The sequence below is a fragment of the Notothenia rossii genome, assembly GCF_949606895.1.
Source record: "Notothenia rossii genome assembly, chromosome: 4".
Classification (NCBI taxonomy): domain Eukaryota; kingdom Metazoa; phylum Chordata; class Actinopteri; order Perciformes; family Nototheniidae; genus Notothenia; species Notothenia rossii.
In genome coordinates this window covers 78593128-78617076 of record NC_136902.1, presented here as the reverse complement: position 1 = coordinate 78617076, position 23949 = coordinate 78593128, and the positions used below count along the sequence as shown (strand labels likewise).

Here is a 23949-nt window from a genome sequence, read left to right as displayed (position 1 = left end):
TATATAGATATTCTCATGACACTCTCTTCTAGATATTAGGTGCCTCTTCCCATATACATTGGGGGGATAAAGAATTCATACATTTACTTTCTACAGATAATGAAAATAATTTCAATGATTACAATGTCATATTACCAAAATGTTTTTTGTCATAGATATTATTCATATGTAGCAAGAGTCCATGCTCTAAAGCTTTTCATATACTTTACCTTGTTGATCTTTGACAGAGCGAGGGAGCACTCACATGGAAAACATGGGGTAATTAGAGAGGAAAAGATGTCTTTAAGTTGAATTTTTTTTCTTCCAAGTTAAAACTGTCGCTGGCTTGCTTACAGCTATTTATTTCCCACTCAGTTTGAGCGTTCGGGCTTAAGTGTTTTCTGTCATTTTAATATAATTAGGAATTTAGAAGCATGTTGGAATTGGGCAAATAAATAATGTTTTACAGCAGTGTTTTTTGGGTAAGTTGCTAACAGTGTCTGGGAAATGAATGACAGCTTCCAAGACAAACTTCCCACAGATTTAACTTTTAAGTTCTAACTATTCCTGAGAGCCAAAATGACCAAACTTTGTCATATTCTGATGATTACTCCGTTTTCCAGCGGGTGGCTTTGTTGTCTGGAGGAGTTTGTTCTCCAGGCTACATCTGTCCACGAGGGACCTCTTACTCGCAGCAGCACCCCTGCCCTGCAGGGACCTGGAGCAGCACTGTGGGTGCCCAAAACATGTCCTCCTGCTGGCCCTGCCCTTCAGGACTCTACTGCAACAATACAGGACTCAGCAAGCCTTCAGGACTTTGTGATAAAGGCACAGGAATAAATTATCTGATTAAAAACATTGTATTCTGTTTTTAAACGGTTAAACAGTTGTTAAGTCCCGAATTACCCAGTAACTGAAACAGCTCTCTGTTTATAGGGTCAAATCCTTAATCCTAAAGCTATTACCAAATTAATATAATCTGATAACTATCTAAACTGCTGGAGAGGAGATATGGCTAGCTTTTAGATTTAAAATGCTTTTTGTGAGTATCTACTGACCACTGTAAACTATAGTATTAATAGGTAGGTGAAGATGTCTGTCCTTTTTTTATTATTACTTGCGTCCCTAACCTTTTTTGTATCTACTGATTTATAGGGTATTACTGTTCAGGAGGGGCTGTGTCTTCAATGCCCTCAGACAGTTTGACAGGGGACATTTGCCCAATTGGACACTACTGTCCCATGGGCTCAACTTCCCCTCTCCTCTGTCCTGATGGGACATACTTCAACAGTACAGGTAGAGGAAACTCATTTTGTGAAACTGCCGTGTACGATTTTTCATCTACGAAAGATATGAAGTATAAGATATTTAAATCATTAAGTTCTTGCTTTCTTGTTTTGGATGAAGGTGCAGAAGAGTGTGATGACTGCCTCTCAGGGACTTACTGTCTCTCGGGGGAAGGCGTCCAGTCCTGTCCAGCAGGACACTATTGTTTTGGTGGCAGTGTTGAGGGCATCCTGCCCTGCCCTCCTGGCACATACAGCCCTCAGTTTGGCCTCAGCCAAGTGGAGCAGTGCCTCATCTGTCCAGCAGGTGAGAGTGTTGTGTCATGGTTGTCTTCATCGCTCTGAAAGACACTTGGAAGTCCTTCATTAAATGTTTAGCGAGCTGAATCCGGTTTTAATGTATCAACTCCTTAATATGCTAGATGTGCTGGAACTAATTGATTTAGATAAAAGGCAATAGTAGAATGCTTTATCACATTTAAATGACTAGAGGAGGGATATTATTTTGTGATGTGATGAAATTAATAATCAAGACTTTGAGAACTTCGGTGTCCTATTATTACAGCAGTGTTTTTTTAACTCTTCATGCTCTGCTTACAGGGTTTTACTGTGAGGACTGGGGTCTGTTTGAACCTACTGGACCCTGTCAAGCTGGTTACTACTGCATCGCAGGTACAATACTGTACATGTATAATTATTGCACAATTGTGAAAATGACATTATTGCCATTTATCACTTTTACCTCATTTAAAGGCCTTATAATATACCACTGTGCTGCTTAAGTGAATTGGATGACTAAACTTATGTTAAATTTGCCACTTAGGTGTGAACTTTCAGAACCCAGATGGTAACTTCAGCACAGGAGTGGGAGGAACCTGTCCAAAGGGGAAGTACTGTCCTGAGGGCACCAGTCTCCCCCTGCCCTGCCCACCAGGTACCTACTCTAACAGGTTGGTGGACCTAAATATATTTTTTGTAATCATTTTTTAATTGTAACGATTGTAACAGAAAATATGTGGACATTTGAACATCAATGCAGCATTTACTCAAATAACATACATGTACAAGGAATGTTCAGTAAGGTGTAACAACAATATTACAGCCCCATAAAGAACCCACATATCATCCTCCGATAATGGATGCAGATGAATATACTTGCCCATCATATATACATACACTACATACCCACAGCTCACCTACAGCCCATAATAAATACAATAACATGTAGTTTGCATCAGCAGTAAAGGAAATGAAGTAATTGTAGACACATGCACACTTGTAAACAGACACTCATTTGGTTCTGCCATGTAAACGTATGCATTCTGTGAATCTTTTGTCATCTGTCACACATGTATGGTTGCAGTCTTCATCTGACAGACGTCTCTGGCTGTAATCCATGTCCAGCGGGTGTTTTCTGTGGCACTGCAGGTCTCACTCGTCCATCTGGACTGTGTCAGGCAGGATTTTACTGTCCAGGGGGAGACACAAAAGCTACAGGTAGAATTGCAAAATATTGAGTTTTATTGAGTTAATTTATGTTGTGCTTGTAGTATAATGTCAAAAATGATTTACTCCCTTGCTTCATCTCTTCTGCAAGATAAAACCTAGTTCGCCCACTTTCAAATATGAACACAATGATCACATAGTTAATTAATCATTGATTAGCAATGGGTGTTGTTTATACATGAAATGAAATTGTGGAGAGCTGCGATTATAATGTTTGGAGAGTGATCTTATGAATAACCATCAGCTAGAAGAAAAACAGATGCTGATAAATGCAGGAAAAGCAAATGTAAGAGGGTGTTTTGTTAAACGCATGATTACTGAATTAATCAGTGTTTATCGCATGATTCATCACATTAAGGGCTAAGCAGTCCTAATCTCAGTAATTTACCACATCTAATTGTTATATGCTCTCCAGGCTCAGAAGGAGGTCTTTGCCCACAAGCTCATTACTGCCCTGAGGGTAGTGCAAGCTCGGTGCCATGCCCAGCTGGAGCCTACTCCATCCTCACAGGCCAATCAGTGTGTTCCCGCTGTCCTGCTGGCTACTATTGTCCAGAGAAGACTGGAAACTTCTCCAAGTCCCCCTGTCCCCCTGGTTTCTACTGCCCCGACGGTAGACTCTCCCAAACCACTATCAGTCATGGTTATGTATCTTTATGAATTCATCGAGGGTAGCATCAAGAAACTTCTTGGTGTGCTTAAAGATTCTCACGGATAAATGTGTTTAAAATGCTGAAATGGTGTGTATCACTTGAAATTAGATTGTGTTTTATGCGTAGGTACAACGCATGCCACCCAGTTTCCCTGTCCTCGTGGATACTACAACCCTGAGCCAATGACTCAGAGTCTGGACAGCTGCCTGCCTTGTCCCCCAGGACGCTACTGTGAGAAGGAGAGGCTGACCAAAGTGTCTGGAAAATGCAAAGCCGGTCAGTGTCATTTTCTACAAAAGACACGATCTCAGCCATACAGCCTGCTTACAAAGTGGCAGGACTCTATACTCTGTGCCAGCCTAGTTTATGTCTTGCAAGCCATTCCAAAGCAGTTAGGGAAAATTGCTGTCAGTGCTCTAAAAGTACGTTTTAAGCACGAAAAATCACATCTCAACACGAGCCACATCTGTCATTATTTTACTTCCCCTCTCTTTACAGCTTTATTATGGTATTTCAGCAACATCAGCAGCTTTCAGATAATTCCCTGTATTATTTATTTCTATATTAAGGCGACAAATGGCCTGGCTCCATATGCCATCAACCCAAATGCACACAAGTCTCATGCAGATAATACAACAGTGGCTTCCTGGTTTGTTTGTCATGTTTCTTATGTTTCTCGCTCTTGTGAGTTTCATGCTCTGTGGAGCGTGGTTTTCTTACCCTGTTCGGAAAGTCAGCATCTGATGTGACATCTAAACTGATTTGAATTTATGTTGGCAAAATGATGTAAATCACAAATATAGACAGCAGTCACAACCTAAGCACCTGTCTCCTGCTCTGTCTTTTGCTTCATCTATTCCTCTCAGGTTGGTTTTGTGTGTCAGCTGCATGGAACTCCCAGCCTTTTGACCTGGACAACTACACAAATGCCAACTGTCTTTGTCCAGCTACATCTACAGGGGGGCGCTGCCAGGCAGGCTTTTACTGCCCCTTAGGTAGCTCAGAGCCTGTGCCTTGTCCACCTGGAACATTCTGTAACATCTCAGGTATTTGAAATCCAATTAAAGACCTACTCATTCACACTAGCCACTAATCCAAAGTCAGAATTGTAATGGCCTGGTTTTTCATATTGGACCCCAGCAAGTGAACATATTTTTCTTTCAATCACACACATGGAACTAGAATAACAAATATGTTCTCAGTCAGAACTTGTAACCGATTACATCTAAGAGTTATATTGTTGTGTTTGAACCATAGGTTTGAACCCCAAGGCAACCCGCAAAAGCTACATTTAACTGTCTGTGTAAAAATGTATCTATTTGTGTGACATTGACAGTTATAAAAGGTGTTATTTTGATGTAGCCTTATAAGTTTGGATTTATTTTTGGTTGGTAAAGTTATTGGTTATTTGATCTGTGTATATGGAAGTGTATGTACCGTATGACATTTTGGCCAATTTGATTGTAAGTCTTTTGGGGGGCTCACACATTATTCTACATAAGGGGATTTCAGTCAGATATAATATCTCTGGGTATTTAAGAAACTCATAAAAGTCCTCATGTTGTTAAAAAGGTTTGGCTCTACCAATGGGACCCTGCTTCCCTGGGTATTTCTGTGTTGGAGGAGCAACTGAAGGCAAACCAACAGATGGAGGAACAGGCAGCATCTGTCCACCTGGGGCATACTGTGGTAAGCGCCGCTTTACTTCTTTGTAACAGTTGTATTACTAAACTACCAACAAAGTTTTTGTTTATATATTAATAAAGAAAAGTTAATTGCTTGGTGAAGTCCATAATGCATTAGTACCACTTATACTTGGCTTAATGTTTTTTTTTATGTATAATTGAGTTTGATTGGAAGAAAAATATTTACATATTCATAATATTACCACTTTTCCCTAGCTTTTGATGTCTGCCATTAATCTATGTCCAAGTTTTTAAGGATCTATATTTGTTCCCATGCAGGGAATGTGTGACAACATAGCCTTAAGCCAAAGTAAACTGGGTTGAGAGAAACTGACACCATGAAATAAGTAATATGTATGCACTTTGCATCATATACCAATACAATGCAGAATGACAGTCTGCAAAGTCTTATCAAATCGTAGTCATTATTCAAAGGGCAGTTCTTTGATATTGCTTGGAATGGGGTTTTTTATAGCAAGAAAGGCCCAGCCTTTAACCCTGGGGTTTTGTTTTGATTTTCAAATGTCTTTCTGCAGTCCAAAGATATGCAAATGACATGAACCTAAGACTCTTAAGTAGCTGTATTACATTTCATTGTCAAAGTCATAGCATAGTCATAGCTATGACTCAAGTAGAACTGTCAACCTAATTACCCATGGGTATGAGAGTGAGTCATCTTGAGTCAACTTTTGTTAGCCTGTCTACTGTTGACCTGTGTGGAGTTTGTTCATGCTTTTGACTCAGTGTATCCTGGAATAGACTTTCGGTCTAGAATAAGTATTGGTATGTAAAGGAAAGGAATGAAAGGCTGAATTAATGACTTTTTCTCTCTGCAGTTGAGGGCTCTGGAGAGCCAGAGTTGTGTCCAGCAGGTACTTTCTCCCCAGTGCCAGGTCTAACCAGTGAGGCGAGCTGTCAGCCGTGTACTGCAGGTGTCTATTGCAGAGAACCAGGTCTCAGGGCTCCAACTGGACCCTGCAGCCAAGGTAGTCCATGCATTGTATTATGTCTCATCGTTTAACATAAACTGTTTAAAAGTGTTCGGCTGTTGCCTGTTTCATAAAGATACATGTTCTTGATTAATTCTTTGTTCGGCTCCAACCTCCTTTCCATCCTTGCACACTTTGCTCTATTTTGTGTTTTGTCACCTAGGCTATTGGTGTCCGCCTGGTCAGACAGTGGCTACAGCTCTGCCGTGTCCTCCAGGTCACTTCTGTGTACAAGGAAGTGCCACTCCAGAGCCTTGCCCGTCTGGAACCTACCAGGACAGAGAGAAACAGGCAGCCTGCACCGTTTGTGGCGCAGGTATAAGAGCGCTATACTCTTCTTTTTTATCTTCTCTACAGAAGGATGTATTTATTTTTCTTTCTAAACACTGCTGTTGACCTTGTGGCATTTCTGATTTACTGAAGACGGTGTAATGAAAACAGCTCTCAGCAACCCAGCAAGTGTTCATTTATTGAAGTTGATGACTCACTCACATGCACCTGTTCAATTTATTATATAACAAGAATAAAAATGTATAAAAACTTAATTTACACAGAACATTTAAAAACCTTGGCAAAGAATGAACTGCACTGTATACAGCACTTTACAAGTTTGTTTTAAGGAATTTTCTATAAATGTAATTGTTTTTGTAAGTATTTTTTATAATGCTTATTAAAATATGTGTGTTTTTCTTCTGTCAAGGGTACTACTGCGATTTGAGACAGGCCAATGCCTCTTTTTTGCGGCCTTGCCCCAAAGGACACTACTGCCCTGCAGGTACAAGCATGCCCGACCAACACCCCTGCCCCAGAGGCTCCTTCAACCCGAGAGTGCACACTGCCAGCCTCACAGCCTGCATCCCCTGTGCTGCGGGACACTTCTGTCCTTCTGTGGGCCTGTCAGAGCCGGCAGGTGAGAAAGAGGGTGACCTCTTCTTTTAATCGCTTTTCCTTTTTTCTTACACCATTACTTTAAGCGGTAGTAGGGACTGCTATGTATGTGATTATGCAACAAACTAGAATTTTGAAATCATTATCGCTGAGGAGGAAATGAATAACAACATTTTCCCAAGTGCGTTAATAGCGAGTCAATACAAACAGTGTACACAGAACCAAAGCTGTTCTGATCTTTACATAAACCCTCCAGATGGCTTATCAAACAACACATAATGCTTAACATGAGAAGACATTGAAAGATTGTTGGAATTACAGTCTAATGTTTTAAGTCAAGTTAAGACCCACATGGGAGTATCTGATTTTAGACATAATCATTGTAAAAAAGCAAGGCGTTTTATCATCACATACATAGCAGATATGTACTGTACAGTGTTTCCCCTATATACAAATAGTGGCAGCGCATCTCCGCTGCTGGAATATGAGCGCCGCTGCTAGGGGGCGCCAGCCAGGTACCAAAATATAAATAAATATTTTTTTCTTTACTTTTTTTTCATTTTTCTTCAAATATTAATAAGTGGCGACCCTTTTTCATTTGTGATCGTTTGTTATGTGGATTTGTACTATTTGTGTTACTGTATGTTCAATAAAGGTGTATTTTTGCTAAATCTTGAGACATTGCCACTGTATGTACAGTACTAGGCAGGGCCAATTTCTGGCCTAGGGCGCCAGATCTGGGGGGCGCTGCGCTGGTAGCTCTTGGAGGGCAACATTTTTTTTTGACCATTGGCGCTCATCCAAATGTTCGGCCTTGATGTAACAACATTCATAATTAAGTAAATGTAACACCCTTTTCACCCCGGTTACACGTTTAATTTGCCCTGTACGGTGGGCGCTGTAAGTGATGAAAGTGGGGGATGTTGGCTTATCAGGCGCCCGCAGCTCACAGCCAAAGTGCGAGCGTGGTAGCGAGAGAGCGAGCAAGGGAGAGGGCGCACCGGTACCGGCGCTGTTGTTATTAGAATCTGGTGCTAGCTGCACTAACGGATATAAGAAGAGGATGTTTTAGAATATGGGTGTTTTAGAGTTGTGCCCCCTAGATCAGGTCTCTAGTAATTGTGTGCTCATGTGCTCCAGATTGAAGCATTTTACTGTAAAATGTTCAAAAAAAAAAAAATCCCGGACCCCCCTAGAGGATGTGACGTCCGCCCCCCAATTCAAACATGTTCATACAATACTGAATACATTTGAAGTCATTTTGACTTCTATTACCTATGTCAATAAGTTTCTGTTTTTGCAGTGTATTTGTCTTTTGTAGAGATTTTTCATTTATTCTTTACACATAAAATGTCGCCTAAAATCTCACCTAGGGCAGCAAATTGTCTAGAACCGGCCCTGGTACTAGGCCTCAAGAGCCTTTCTTGTGCTGACACATAGAAACAAATTGGCGTGGTGCACTTCGCACACGCACACACTAAAAAATTCCACGCGCTCCGCGCTCACATTATGCTGGGCCCACGTGCCTTAGCACCGCTGCTATGACTCCATCCTAGGGGAAACACTGCTGTACATACAAATATTCAGCAACATATTTATAAACGGTGAATAAACCTATTCCTCTAACCTAACTCTAGCGCAAAAAGCTATGGATTTACAGTATTTTTGTCATTAAATTCTGGTGCTGCTTGAGTAGCAGCCTTGTTACAGCAGCTATACTCACAGCTGAGTAGTTTCCTCACTTTTGCTGTTACAATGTTCATGTCCCCTCTGTGGGACGAGTAATGGTATTTTGATTGTTTTCCTTGGTTTAGAGATACAGCTCTGGAAAAAATTAAGAGACCACTGCACATTTTTCTTAATCCTCCATGTCAGCCATTCCATTCAAGTATCTGTACAGTATATCAGAGACTAAAAGCTGAAAAGCTAATTTTGTTGGTCAAGTCGTTAAACCCCAAATTTGTACTAGGTAGCATGTACTGTGGAGCTGTGGTTTTGTCTACATTACTGTATCATGATTACGTGTTGTTATATTCTACTACCTATAGGACCATGCAATGCTGGTTATTGGTGCAGAGAGGGGGCTTCCTCTCCAAGCCCACTTGATGGACGCTCAGGTTCCCTGTGTCCACCTGGTCAATACTGCCCCTCAGGTTACTGGCTTGCATCAGCCATGCTACATTACATTTCATTACATTAGCCATCAGCTGCTTTATTGCTGCTATATTGTTATGTTATAAACTTCCCAAGTTTTTAAAATAATGTTTTTAAATCCAACACTTGATTCGTAGGTTAATGTAACCAAATATATACTGTTTTAGGCTATTAACATTCTACCCCGTCAAATTCACAGGCTACAATGTTTTATTCATGCTAATTTCCATTTGGTGGCCTACAGGAAGTACTGACAACATTTATCTTGAAACTTGATATACAGTTTTCTTCAAACTAATGTGTGCACTTTGTTGTCCTATCAGACTTGGGGCACTGACCTATGCTTTAGAAATACTGCTGTAGGGCAAACTCTGACTTTATCTACTCTGCACGCAGCAACATGCTCTTGTATGTCTCACTTATTTAGTTACACTTTATATCTAATAACAATTGGTACAACAAATGTACACTATATTGCATTGACAAACCCAATAACTCCATTGTTCGTGACATATTTTAATAGCCTTTTAATAGTTCTCTTAATGTTTGTTTCATATTAACAGGCACAACAGCTCCTATGGCCTGCCCTGAAGGCAGCTGGTCAAACAGCTCAGGACTGCGTAATCAGGAGGACTGCAAACTGTGTCTGGGGGGATTTTACTGCGACTCTGCTGGTCTCACTAAGCCTAGTGGGCCTTGCAGTGGGGGGTATACCGCTTGTCACAAAATAAAAATGTTGTCCTTGTTATTGCATTTCTTTCTGTCATGCTCACAGTCTCATTTCATGTTTCTTTTGCAGATTTTACTGTGTTAAGGGAGCCGTGACACCCAACCCTACTGATGGAATTACAGGGGGACCATGTCCTGAGGGTTCCTACTGTCCAGAGGCCACTGTTCAACCTCTGCCTTGTAAACCAGGGACTTATGTTGCTGTTACACATGCTACTGAGTGTGAGCCATGTGTGGCAGGCTGGTACTGTGTGTCTGGCTCTCTGTACTCGTGTCCTCCAGGTCTGTCATTTGTTGCATCGTATGTCCTTGAAACCATTCATATATTACTTCAGCGTTGATAATGTTTTCGTATCCTTTTTATCTATAAATGTTTTTTGTGACTGTTATGTGGCTTACAGGCTTTTACTGCCCTGAAAGAACTGGATTTGACTTAAGAGGCTGTCCAGAGGGAACTTATGGCCCTGACCCCGGTTACTGGTCCGTTTCTCAGTGCAGGCAGTGTGACGGCGGCCATTACTGCTCTTCCAGAAATGGCACAGCTGTCACTGGACAATGTCAAGAAGGATATTACTGCTCTCATGGAAACACCTCTCCACAACCCCTGTCACGGGCTGCAGGTGATAAATATATTTACCAGATATCTACCGCGGGTTCCCACATTCAGGAAATATGGAATTGTCAGCCTTGTTATTATGTGAGGAAGTCGTTCTCCATCAATGTTCCTATTTGGAGATTGTGGATAAAATGGCAGTTTTGTTTTCTGTGTCTCATCAGAAGAGGGAGGGCCATGTCCTGCCGGTCATTACTGCCCCCAAGCCGCCATAAATCCTCTGCCCTGTCCACGTGGAACATTCTCTGATCTCACCAAATTAGCGTCCCAGGTCACTGAATCAATATCGCACTTACATGTATCTTTTACAATATTCTTCTTTTTTTTGTGTTAATAATGAAAACAAATATTCAACAACTAAATATAAATTTTTTTCCTGCATCAAATGAGGATAATCAGTGATTCATAGGACATGAAATGAATACTCATACTCACATGAATACATAAAGAAATGAGGTATATATTTATTGTATTCATAGCAACAGCCAGCCACATAATTGGCTCTTCCCTGTTTATATTAAAAGACAGACAAAGAATGAATGATGCAACATTATAAAACAAAATCATCCATTAAAAATATGTATTTATTTATATTAATTATCTATTAATTATGTAGTAATTTCTTAATTTTATTTTTACTTCTTCATTATTTCCTAATATTTAATATAAAACACTGTGAGGATGTCTTAAATACTGTACTTTCAAAACAAATGTATGGTCCTGCTACATTACATGCACCCTAATCAGTATACAATTAAGAGGAGAAGTACTTACATGTTTCCTCTGTCTTTAAGTGTGACAGCCAATCAATATCTAATCCAAAATCAATTTTACAATGAGTCACTCTCTTTCTTTCATTTTCTAACTGCCCATCTCTCTCTGTCTGTTTCATTTCACCTCTCAGGAGGATTGCCAGCCATGTCTCCCTGGTTACTATTGCGATGCTGCAGGGATTTCGGTCCCTTCAGGGGAATGCTGGGAAGGTTTCTTCTGTCTGGGGGGTGCAGATCGCCCTGACCCTCCTCTGATAGACAGCCGGGGAGGACCGTGCCCAAAAGGTAATCAGATCCCTTCAAATCAAGACATTTGTATTTAATATTAAAAAAAGAAATTACCGTACAGAACAAACTTTCTAAAGAAAATGCACAAAGAGAGTCAATACAGAACACACTGGGATAGAGTAATAAGGTTTCCATTGTTTACAGGCAAGATGCCATTTCTTAAGCATTACAGTATATAACATACAAAAGAAGTGTGGTACACAATTAGGTTACACATTTACATAAACCCAGAACAAGCTTAGTGATCAGGTAAACAAAACCTTTTAATTTAATAGGGCTTGACATAAGCAGCTACTCTGTTGACAGTGGATACTGAAGCCTATCCCCTGTAGATTGTGCGTGTCTCTGTGTGTGCACTTGAGTGTGCAGCACTTTCATGACTCTTGCCTTCACACATCCAGGATATTACTGCTCTGAGGGCTCTGTGGCTCCTCAGCAGTGCCCGCTGGGAACCATCAGTACGGAGGACAGCAGAGCCGGCTGTGGTGCCTGTCCCCAGGGGTAAACTCCCTTGTTATCCACACGCAGTCACACTGCACCATAAACATAGATAAATTGTCACATATAAACATGATGAACTATAAAACCTTTTAAATAGTAGATGTTTACATACATTAATGAATTCCCCCGAGCACTGCATACATATATATAGCAACAGTATATTCATGTTTCAATGCCACTTTTAATAGCCAATAACTAAATTATCCCATCCTTTTTTGTTTTGTCTGGATAGTTTTTACTGTCCTGGTAATAACGGCTCTCTGTCGAGGACTTATGAGTGTCCAGTGGGTCATTACTGCTTGTCCGGGACCTGGTCCAAACATCAGTACCCGTGTCCAGCTGGCTCCATTAACCCCCACACTCGGATGGCACAACCCCAGGACTGCTTGCCCTGCCCTCCAGGTCACACACCATTTACTGCCAATGTTTATGAGCTTCCTTAAAGTTGTTGTTGTTGACTAAGAGTTTAAGACGACCTTGACGGTCCATGGAAATTAAACACTGTATTGCCAGAATCATTTAAACTTTAAAAAGCAACTTTTATTAATAACTGTTTTTAACATAAATCAAACAAATGCTGCACCGAAACTTGAAGTAATACGGTATGCAGTGCCTTTTCCCCCATTTTCCGCTTTGCACGGTAATTCAGGTTAGTTTTCCCTTCCACTCAATTTCACTCATTTTCCTATCGAACCAGGCTCCTTCTGTTTGTCTCCTGGGAAGAGTGTTGCAACAGGCCAATGCGAAGCAGGGTACTACTGCCTCTCTGGGGCCTGGTCACCCACACCAGAGGATGGAGAAACGACAGGGGACAGATGTCCTGAAGGTCATTACTGTCCCCAGGGCTCCTCAGCACCAGTGCCCTGTCCTATAGGACGCTACAGCAACACAACCAGAAACCGTTATCTCTCCGACTGTCTGACTTGTCCTCCAGGTTGGAACTAATTTATGTTGCATACATTAGTGTTTAATTATGTGCCTTCTATCTGCCAGAAGATAAAGCATTCATTATATAACTTGATTTATCTGTGGCATAATCCCTTCACACGACGTGTGCGGCTGCTCAACAGTGCTCATTTTGTTTTGTAGGTTTCCTGTGTGTCACCAGAGGGCTCTCTTTCCCTTCTCATATCTGTCCAGCGGGCTATTACTGCCCAGGCAAAGTTAACAGCAGCCAGCAGGCCGCTATACCCTGCTCACCTGGAAATATGTGCCCACCTGGATCTGGTAGACAGGTGCCTTGCTTACCAGGAACCTACCAGGATTTACCCGGTCAGGTGAGAAGGATGAAGCTGAACAGTATGCTCATATTCTGATTGGACCTATAGTCCCAAATGCAAAGTGCATCCACTACAGTATATAATGCAAATAGAATAACCTATAGTAGCAGCAATTCTCAATTATTCAGTATAAGGCTTGATATACTTGGCTGAAAATAAAGTTTTACTTTCAAACTAGATCTAGTAGTGCTATTAACTAACTGTTTAAAAGATGGGTGTATTGGGATTCTTACTTATTTACTCATTATAAAGAAAATAATGGCCTCCTGAAAGCATCTCCAACCACTCTGTGTACTGTAAACAGTTTCAAGTTTAGCTTTTAGATTCTTCAACACAAGCACCGAAACGTTTCATGTCTGTTTACATTTGTGGACATTAGTTGTCAAACTCTTGTAATTAGTCTGTGTATATAGAATAATGAGCACTATTTACTTCTCCACAGGGAGAGTGTTTTCAATGTCCGGCAGGATTTTACTGTGCTGGATCAGTGGATAGTGGCACTGTGCATGTTTCTGGCACTCACTCTCCCACGTTGTGCCCAAAAGGACACTATTGCCCACCAGGTAGGATACAATAGTTCAGCTATTCCCACACATATTGACAATTGAATAATGTTGTCAGGTATCAATATAATGTATGTGGGACACAAGTAATGGTTCAGGCTCAGTGAGATTGATTAATGGTATAAAAACGTGTTGTACTGCATGCAAAACAGTGTTGAATATTGTTCTTGTTTTGTGTGTGCTCAAGATTAAGTGGCTGTAACAGTAAATGGCTTTCTAATTATGCAAATGTCGATTATAGAGCATAATCAAGATAAGGACGGCCTTCACAAAGTGTTCTGTGATGTTAAGTCCTGGACCATCTGTAGATATTATACGCTATTTATCTGCAGGAACACAGTCTGGTTTAGCATTCCCATGCCCAGCTGGTGCCTTCAGCAGGCAGATGGGTTTGTCCAATAAGTCGGGCTGTGCGCTCTGCCCTCCAGGGAGATATTGCAGTTCCTCTGGACTGGCTGCTCCCACTGGGGTCTGCTCTCCTGGGTAAACACATGCAATCTGAACACATACTTCATACTAATAGAAAGACTTTACAAGATATCCTGTTTTGTTTAATTCTGTCTCCCTTTTCTATAATTAAACCTCACTTTTGCTGTGTCTCCCTCTGTTTCGTCTATCACTTCCTACCTCCCACATCCCCTTCCCTATCGTCTCTGTCTTCATTATGTTGCTGCCCATAGTTACCTCTGTATCCATGGTTCTGTTTCTGCCCAGCCGGAGGAGGGCCCAGCAGGAGGCCGCTGCTCTCCAGGGTCCTATTGCCCCCAGGGTACCAACTTGATGGTTCCCTGCCCTGCAAGCACCTTCAGCTCCGTAGACGGTGAAAACACTGAATAATTACAGATACATTATTGCTGACATTTGAACATAATGGACTGACTTAACTGGAGCTATCGGCAATGTAACTGGGAATTTTTGTTATTGATCTAATATTTTTCCAAGTGGAATTATTTCATTTGACCCTTATTAATCACATTTTAATCATTTAAATCACACATACAAATTGTGTTTCTGTTGTTCCAGGGGCAGTTTCTATAGAAGTATGTCAGCCCTGTTTGCCTGGCCATTACTGCGCTGAGGTTGGCCTTTCCTCCCCATCTGGGCTGTGCAAGCCAGGCTTTTACTGCAGGGAGGGATCCAGAACAGCCACACCTTGGGGTAACTATACAGGTAATAGACTGATTGTTCTTGCACTTTAAGAAGTGTTTGGCAACCATGAACAACTAGTTTGTAATATAGAAAAACAAGGCATCCGACACAAGCTTGAACAATGTTCTTCTATGCAATATTTTCGATCAAAGCACTTCTTTTTTATTTAACATTTTCAAGACCTTTGACTCCACAGTGCTGATTCTTTCTCCACAGAACACTACCACCACTTCCACTGATTTATCTTAGTAGTATATATCTCCTTGGGAATGCAGCAAATGGCCCTGGCCTTTTAGTACACTCACTAACCTAATGGGTAATGACATGCAGTAAAGGTCTATTGTCTCAGTTACAGGAGAAACCACAACAACATCCCCACATTCTGGCAATTCAACCATGGGTCAGTTCCATGGTGGTGTGTGTCCTGCAGGCCACTACTGTCCTAAAGGGAGTGCAAAGCCAAGCCCCTGTCCTCCAGGTAAAAACTAAAATATCTGAATAGAGTTCTGAAAGAAGAGGAAATGATTTCTCTTATGTAGCTAAACAGAAGTATATAATTCTCCTGTCATTTCACTTAATGACTATTGTGTCTGACCTCTTGCTTTTTATTACACTGCCTCTAAAGGTAGTGTACAGTTCCATAAAACCTCCAGAGGTACAATATAATGGCTTAATGTATCCAGCATTTTTACAGATGATTGTAAAAGCTAATAGGAGCCCAATAAAACTTTCAAAATGGTCAGCTTGCTACTTAACCTTAAGTGAAATAATTGAGCCATACATGGTGCATACATGTATATACTGTTTAACACAATTATGTCATATTTCCTTTTCTCTGGATGTATAGTGTATGTCTATGAGAGAGAGACAAAAGGAGTAATCTTTGCTCTAATGATAATTTGTCTGCCCAACATAGGCACTTTCTTGGGAAGGTCTGCGGGTGAGTCTGAGGCCGACTGTGCAGCTTGTTACCCGGGGTCTTACTGCCCCTCATGGGCTCAGACATCTGCCGACCTCCTCTGTCCCCCGGGGTGGTTCTGCCCGCCAGGATCAGTGTCCGGACATCAGCCAGGTACACTACACATCACCAGGGGTCAGCTCAAGTTCAGGGGAGTCTTCGCACTTCCTTTGCACTTCCTTGCACTTTTTTTTTTACCTTTTGTTTCTTAGCACAATGTCTGATCATGTACTGTAAGTCTGGCTTCAAATAATAATGCTCACATGATGAAGTTGATTCAGAAGACCAAGCTTAACTTCATTCTCTCCCTGTAAAGGTCATACTGTTGTGCAACTTCACAAGTGAATGATATTGCACATCAAGTGGATAAGAAAGTACTACAAGGAAAAATGTCTGTACTTTGAAAAATGTATTTCATTTACAAACATTGTATCATACTGCATAACAGTTTGCAAAATTCTCCATATGGCATTTGTCTTGTCTGTGAAAACCATGTGTCTTCAGAATCTCAAGCTCATTGCCTCTTCTTAATTTCCAGTTGGTTGTTGTTTATCAAGTTGAAGGAAGGTAGAGAAGAAACACCTAATCCTTAAGCTTTCCTGAAAATAAATGTTGGAGATATATGGGTTTTACGGAGAGCAACTACAGTACGTCCCATCTATTTTTGTTGTTTTGTGGCACTGTTTTACTATTTAGTCGAGTTATTTTAAATATAACTTGACATATTAGATCATCTGTTTGATTACCAGCATGCAATCCTTTAGGACCCACCTTTGTAGGAATATTTGTAAACTTTATTATGTTAAGGTATTTTCATGAGGTGTTAGCCTTTCGTATGTCTTCTCTCCAAATCTCGTTTTTCTGTACCTGGTTGAGTTACTGGTTCTATAGATTTGTAGCAGAACAAATCATAGTATTCATAATGCTATACCATGGAGGTGATTACCGTATATGCCTCAGATGTGATTTCCTCCTCCCACATGCACACCTAGATATTCTTTTAAAGGCATCCTCGACCTATTTTCTCCACTCAACAAGAAGGCGTCTTACTAATTTGAACATGAAATGACCCAGAATCCATAAAGAGTCTCCAGCTCAGAGTCAGGGCACGCATCTAGCTGAGCCTGCTTTCTCTTCTCTTCTTTTACAGGACACATTTAGCTCAGTCACTCTCTTATTCAGTCCTTTTTTCCATGGTACTAAATAGAGTATGGCAAAATGCAACAGCAAGGCTTTCTTACATCAGAAAGTGCAACACAAATACCTTTTTAAGATGATACATTATATAAGAAGCATATTTTATCTTCACATTTCTTTGTTATCCATGTAAACAAGGAGGGACGAGAGGACAGTTTAAACTTTTAATTGATCTAATTGTGTTTCAGGCCATCGCTGCCCACCTGGCCATGAGTGTCCACTCGGTAGTGCTGAGCCGGACATATGTAGCCCTGGCACATTTCAATCTGTATCTGGACAACACACTTGTAACAGCTGCCCACCAGGTAATTAACTCACATTTTATGACGTGAACACAAATATAAAAAGTGAACTGAAGCCTATAATGATTCAAATATGCATTACCATGCCCAGGATTCTACTGTATGGAGGGTTCAGTTGTGCCATCTCCATGTCCGATGGGCAGTGTGAGTGCATCAGCTGGCAGGACGTCCCTGGCTGACTGCTCCCCCTGCCCCTCTGGCTCCTTCTGTAACAGCAGTGGCCTGACAGAGCCGTCTGGACCCTGCAGCCCAGGTTTGACAGACCAGCATGACCATGGGAAATGGTTTCAGAAAATTTAGTTATACAAGTGTCTTTTCCTCTCCTGCATTTCTTCCCTGAATTGAGCCACAGTTTCCCATGAATGTTGCAGGTTGTAAGTGAGATGTCTAATAGCATTGTCTACCACAGGACATGTTTGTTCCCTGGGGTCCACTGAGCCTTCCCCTGTCTCGCAGTCTTATGGAGATGTTTGTCCCATCGGGCACATCTGTCCACAAGGTAGCGGATTACCAATACCCTGTCCCGCGGGCAGCTTCCTCCCAGACCCTGGAGCTTCCTCCCCCACTCAGTGCCGCCGTTGCCCCCCAGGGAAATACTGCGTCACTCCTGGAAGCTCACAGCCCACAGGTGGGGAATTTCACCAGGTTTCCAGTTAGTCAAGGAGAGTTAGTCTTATCATCGAGTGCCAACTGTTTGAAATCCACGTGTCATGCTTTAGATGTAAATCACAACTAAGTGCAGGGTCATGTTCTAGATGCCTGAATTGCTGTCCACATAAACAATTTTTTCTAGCGATTAAATACATAATATAATGAACTGATAAACTAGGAGGACATAATATGTGATGGATAGTCTTTCCATGTTTTCTCTTACCTCCTTGTTTCAGGTCTGTGCTTTGCAGGTTTTTTCTGCTCTGGAGATACAAAGAGCCCCACACCTCGAGCAAACTCCGCTACATTGAGCTGTCTTTGTGAAATACTGGAGGATTATACACCGAAGACAGACGCCGCCCTCTGGATTCACAATCTGTCTTGCTTCAATAACTCCCGGAACTCTGGTAAAATACGTGTCTCTTGATGTAATAACACAGCAAATGCATCCTTTTAAAAGAGCATGACTTTCTTTAAATTATTCAACTAGAGCACAAAGCCTTGCATGTTTTGATAAATGTCCCAAAAAGCAGTAGCATTTTCAGCCTAACCTTCCCCTCAAGAAGTCTACAATTAATCTTTCTCCTTTCAGTGTTACATTTTTGTATTTATTTTTGTTCTTTTGGCAGTTTGAACTGTTTATTCAGCATTTACAGAGACAAGAGAAACTCCTTTTTGGTTTCCTCTCTGCAAGACAGATATACTAACTGGGACATCTCTCATGTTTTATTGACTGTGTTCCATTATAGGAAGCAAACCTGGCTGGATTGAAGTGGTAACGCCACCTCAGGCAGATTCAGACAGCATTCTGAGTGACTCACCGCCATGTCTCAAGAGTCCACATTATGCCTGCTCCACCTACAGAGGAGACATATGCCCTAGGGGTGGGTAAATCCTGACAGTGAACTTGTGTTAGCTTGATGTGATACTTTGTTTATTGCTTGAGGCGCACATCTTATCTTTCTTGCTCATGACATGTTTGTCCCATATACTCAAATGCTGTGACATAAGACTGATTTGATCTTATCTGTACAGTCTGTGCATGATAACCCAATTTAATACCTCTTCATCTTTGTTTTATTCGAACACTCAAATAATAACATTAAATGTTACTTTTTGTCATTAAAAAAAGCGGATGGTTATTCAAAAAGAATAACCCTGCTCAAAAACCGTGTTTTTTGAAGGTTCACACTCCCATTTATAAAGACCTGAAAGCCTAAAGAGAGCTAGAGATGGACTTCTCCCTTGAGGAGCTGCAGATGGTTTGGTGATGGTGCACATACAAGAGAAACACAAAAAAAGGAAGAAACGGCTTTACACGAAAAAAATAAGAGTCTGGGAATTAAAAGCTAAAGTCTGAACAAATCCTTCATCTCTAGAGGAACTGTGGGCTTAGGAACATTAATCCTCCTGATTGGACTTTGGATCTTGCTGAAGTTGATATATTTCAGTGATACTTTCCGTGGCTATTTTTCAGGCTTCTATTGTCCTTTGGGCTCTGCATTCCCCCTACCCTGTGAGGCTGGCTCTTACTGTAACAAGACTGGTCTGGAAGTCCCGACAGGGCCCTGTGCGGCAGGATATTACTGTCCCAAAGGCTCTTTAAACCCCCATGCCTCCCTTTGTCCCCCGGGACACTACTGCCCCCCTGGAACTCTTCTTCCTCTGCCTTGTCCTGTTGGAACCATACAAAGTGAGATCAAACCCTTTTTTGATATTGTTGTAATTGTTTTATTGATATCATAATATCATATATTTAGTTATAAAAATACTTTGTGTTTGATATATATTTTCTTAAAAACAGGCAAGTCATTAATCCCTTGGGCTTGTTTGGTCATGAGGAGATGATGTATGAGTAATAAGACACATTGCTAAACAGAGACATACAACATTTAATCCTCTTTGGATCCATTTGAATCCATTGTCAGTGTTGCACGCTCATGGCCTTACATGAACTGGTCTCTGTCATTGCAGTTCAGTGATGCGGAGAAAATTAAAGCTTCCATTGAAGCATTTTTATCTCCCTTGGGCGCCTATGAATAATTTCAGTAACAAAGTAGTTTAATCGTGTAATTGTATTCTTGTCTTGCGGCGGACAACTAGAATCATATTAAAATGGGCTGTAGCTCTTTGTATGGTTATGAATTAGGAACTGACGAGGGAATACATTATGTGCTTTGCATCATATTAACATTATCTATTTTATGTGCTTTCATTTTGCCAATTTTGTTTTCAAGTCAACAAACACTGATGGCACATTGAGATAAATATAGAACAATATTTAATTGAAGACTTAAGTACTCTTTATCAATTTATGAGTTCATTTTCAATTGTGTGCCAACCATCAGGCTCCCTGGGTGGGTCTACAGTGGAGGCTTGCCAGCAGTGTCCTCAAGGTCACTACTGCCACCAGAGAGGAAAAACTGAGCCAAGTGGCTGGTGTGCAGAAGGCTACTTCTGTCCTGAGGGGCAGAACGCTGAGAGACCACAACAAAATGTCTGCTCAGTGGGACATTATTGTGAGAAGGTCAGCCATCCAGTATTGGTCTGCCAGCTATTGTCTGTCATCACTACTGAATATTACATGTGATGTGTCTGCATGAGTCTTCCTTCTTAGCTATAGTTATTTTTCTGTCGTGACAAGTGCATTACCGCAAACAATAAGTCAATTGATGTTTTCTTCCTGTTTTGTCATACCATCTCAGCCTTCTTCGTGTGTTGTGGCTGTCTCCGTCTCCACTGTCATTGTTGCACCATTGTTATGTTTCATGTATGTTATTCTGCAGATATTAAGTCTGATGTTTTATTTAATGTTTGCTTCAGGGCAGTGTCAAACCGACTGCTTGCCTTCCAGGCAGCTACCAGCTGAGACAAGGCCAGGGCTCGTGCGAGACATGTCCTGCTGGTTCCCATTGTCCAGATCAAGGTGAAGCTGACAGGTGGACAAACTGTTAGATTACAAAGCAGCTGGGAACATACATATGCAAATAATATTGACACTTCAAAAGTCAATTCCATTCTGTGCCCCATCTGTACATCAGGAATGACCATTCCAATGCCATGTGAGAGAGGATTTTATTGTCCCAGTGGATCAGCCAATCAACATCCCTGTCCAGCAGGAACCTATGGAAACAAGTCAGGAATGGTTGAGGAATGGCAGTGCTCACTTTGTGACCCTGGGGTGTACTGCAAAGGAACAGGTACAATGCCTCCACTCCTGACTCTTTAGTGTTGTGTTATTTGTTCTCATAAATATCTATCTTTCTAAGAGCTGTGGTATTTAGTGATGTATTTTAGAAACAATTAGAGGTGAATTGCTGCTCTGTTGTTAGGGTGATAAACCTGGCTTGAATTATTCTTATTTAAAGGGAGGACTTTCCCCAGTGGGCCGTGCACTGCAGGGTTTGTTTGTGTTGGTGGAGCTTCTGAACCTTCACCACGAGACAATCTAACTGGATTCCCATGCCCTCCTGGCTTCTTCTGCTTTGTGAGGACTTCAGTACCAAAACCATGCCCCAAAGGAACATTCAGGTGCTTTTCCTGCAGTTTCTCTATACTATAATCTATCTGTGATGACAACTAACCATTTGTTTTTTACAAAACAAAAGATATGAACTCTTACACTACACTCTACACTACTACAGTGCATGGTTACTCTATGAATATAGTAGTCATATTTGAAAATGTGAAGATGTCATCAAATTCACATAGATGACAATCCCTCTGGAACATAATGATTTGTATGTATACATATTCAAGTTATAAAACAAGAGACTTGAAGTGACTATTAAGTTGTTTGTCATTAAAATGCCTCTTTTGACAGTAAGCAGAGCGGGCTTGTGGATGAGTCTCAGTGTCGTAGCTGCAGTCCTGGCTTTTACTGTTCAGAGACAGGCCTCTCTGCAGTCTCTGGAGCCTGCCTGCCAGGTCAAAATCTGACTAGTTATGCTAGTGCATTGCATAATCTTACTTGATATAAATGTTTAGCTTTTCAAACATTTTATGAAAATCTTTCTCCCCAGGTTTCTACTGTCTCGAGGGGTCCCATACTGCCACTCCAATGTCAAGTGTATCTGGTGGTGTTTGTCCAGCAGGCCACTATTGTGCCGAGGGCAGCATTGTGCCCTCACCCTGCCCAGCTGGCTCTAACCAAAATGAGACCGGAGGAAAAGGCAAAGATTACTGCAAAACATGCCCGCTTGGTAAGCAGGATGAAAACATTATATAAATATAACTCTTACCAACTAACTTTATACTGTACAAAGTCCCTTGTCCTCTCCAAAGATTTCATGACAGTTTGAATGTCTTTGCCAGGCTCGTTCCAGGATTTCGCCGGCCAGAAAGAGTGTAATCCCTGTCCTCCTGGGTTCCACTGCCAGTCCCCGAGTCCCAGCGCCACAAGGGGGAGCTCCACTGGGGTCTCCAGCCCTCTGCCCTGCCCAGCCGGCTACATCTGCCCCAGGGAGAGTCAGCCTGTCCCCTGCCCAAAAGGCACCTACAGCCCCAGCCACGGTCTCACTTCCACAGGTAAAAACCCTTTGTGGAAAAACACAAATAATGGAGTTAAATTGCGCAACTGTCTGGCATTATTCTTTTTTTTTAAATAATAGGGCTAGGGTTACATTGATTCAGAGAGTTAATGCCTTGCTAAGGTAGACGTGTTTTGGTGTTCCTGAGGGCTTCAGTCAAATTGTATTTTCCTATTAGCCTTTACGTAAAAAACAAAGGGGAAGAAATGTGAATGAACTGTCTACAATAAAATAAAACCTTTTCAAGGCTGGCAAAATATGATTGGTCTTCTTGAAATGAATGATTGCCTTAATGAAGTTGAATTGAACACATTGGCATCTCCAGCAGTGTGCAACCGTGTTGGAGACATTGTGATTGATCACACCTGGCATGTAGCTTGTTTTGCTGTTTGGCCCAAAGTCAAAGCTGTCAATCTGTGTTGGCAGGCGAATGCCTAGTGTGTCCAGCGGGTCAGTTTTGTGGATCAGAAGGTTTGATTCAACCTTCAGGATTGTGTGCTTCTGGGTTCCTCTGCCTTATGGGCGCCACCGTGCCCAACCCGACTGACAATAAAACTGGATCTCTCTGTCCACCCGGGACTTTCTGCCAAAAGGGGCTGAGAGCAGGTAGATGGAAGACATTTCTCCTGATTTGATTAATTTTGAAGATAATATCCTCCATTTTAATTGGTAATTATCCCTTTTGTGCTTTAGGTGATTGCTGGCCAGGGTTTTATTGTGACCGGGGCTCTAGCAGAGCAGATAACGCTTTCTGCCCGGCTGGTTTCTTCTGCCCCAGTCGAACACCAGTCCCTATACCTTGTCCTGCAGGGACCTTCAGCTCTGAAATTGGCAACACGCATCAAAACAACTGCACCCCCTGTACCCCTGGGTATTACTGTCAAGGTGGGAAACATTGATTGTCTTTGAGCTATCCTTTGCAAGAGGCAGAGGATTTTCTTTATTCAACAGTCATATAGTGAGGGATCCATACACTGAGGATTAAAGATTGTGATTAATTTTCACTCGTCACAATAGATTAGCATGCAGTGCAGCCACAGGACATGTTTTAATAAGGGACACAGATATGATCAGAGACATGTTGAAAGGACACAAGTGATTGGCTAGTGCAGAAAATGTACAAGCCCATATTTTCCCTTTTTAATGAAAGCTACAAATACACCTATCTATGGGCATTGTCCGAAGTCACTCGGAAGCTTATTATCCCACTAATTTAAGCAGACTTAATACAAAATAGGAACAGGCAATGGACACCTTTCTTTATCTCAGTTAATCT

At 41.5% G+C, this 23949-nt stretch overlaps 1 protein-coding gene across 5 annotated transcripts in view; it reads left to right on the top strand.

The window, feature by feature from the left end:
* The window catches only part of LOC307035873 (uncharacterized protein), a 57123-nt gene that overhangs the window by 14532 nt on the left and 18642 nt on the right, over positions 1-23949 (top strand). For 4 of the 5 annotated variants that reach the window (XR_013807230.1, XM_079675706.1, XM_079675708.1 and 1 more), the window contains 44 exons: positions 603-807; positions 1135-1275; positions 1387-1572; positions 1866-1937; positions 2089-2215; positions 2629-2762; positions 3187-3384; positions 3551-3700; positions 4291-4470; positions 4997-5113; positions 5946-6095; positions 6262-6414; positions 6799-7008; positions 9035-9139; positions 9704-9848; positions 9940-10151; positions 10271-10489; positions 10647-10753; positions 11387-11540; positions 11945-12044; positions 12277-12446; positions 12742-12978; positions 13134-13321; positions 13767-13887; positions 14220-14370; positions 14568-14707; positions 14911-15057; positions 15386-15514; positions 15953-16108; positions 17380-17496; positions 17585-17746; positions 17903-18121; positions 18381-18551; positions 18894-19028; positions 19622-19837; positions 20493-20671; positions 20968-21070; positions 21186-21344; positions 21513-21675; positions 21968-22071; positions 22167-22346; positions 22459-22671; positions 23100-23279; positions 23367-23558. Coding sequence is in view for 4 of the 5 variants with exons in the window: in XM_079675706.1 (XP_079531832.1) it covers positions 603-807; positions 1135-1275; positions 1387-1572; positions 1866-1937; positions 2089-2215; positions 2629-2762; positions 3187-3384; positions 3551-3700; positions 4291-4470; positions 4997-5113; positions 5946-6095; positions 6262-6414; positions 6799-7008; positions 9035-9139; positions 9704-9848; positions 9940-10151; positions 10271-10489; positions 10647-10753; positions 11387-11540; positions 11945-12044; positions 12277-12446; positions 12742-12978; positions 13134-13321; positions 13767-13887; positions 14220-14370; positions 14568-14707; positions 14911-15057; positions 15386-15514; positions 15953-16108; positions 17380-17496; positions 17585-17746; positions 17903-18121; positions 18381-18551; positions 18894-19028; positions 19622-19837; positions 20493-20671; positions 20968-21070; positions 21186-21344; positions 21513-21675; positions 21968-22071; positions 22167-22346; positions 22459-22671; positions 23100-23279; positions 23367-23558 (6997 nt within the window). In the remaining variant the exon portion in view is untranslated. The remainder of the gene's footprint in view (positions 1-602; positions 808-1134; positions 1276-1386; positions 1573-1865; positions 1938-2088; positions 2216-2628; positions 2763-3186; positions 3385-3550; positions 3701-4290; positions 4471-4996; positions 5114-5945; positions 6096-6261; positions 6415-6798; positions 7009-9034; positions 9140-9703; positions 9849-9939; positions 10152-10270; positions 10490-10646; positions 10754-11386; positions 11541-11944; positions 12045-12276; positions 12447-12741; positions 12979-13133; positions 13322-13766; positions 13888-14219; positions 14371-14567; positions 14708-14910; positions 15058-15385; positions 15515-15952; positions 16109-17379; positions 17497-17584; positions 17747-17902; positions 18122-18380; positions 18552-18893; positions 19029-19621; positions 19838-20492; positions 20672-20967; positions 21071-21185; positions 21345-21512; positions 21676-21967; positions 22072-22166; positions 22347-22458; positions 22672-23099; positions 23280-23366; positions 23559-23949) is intronic. The other variant, XM_079675707.1, reaches the window with a different exon arrangement.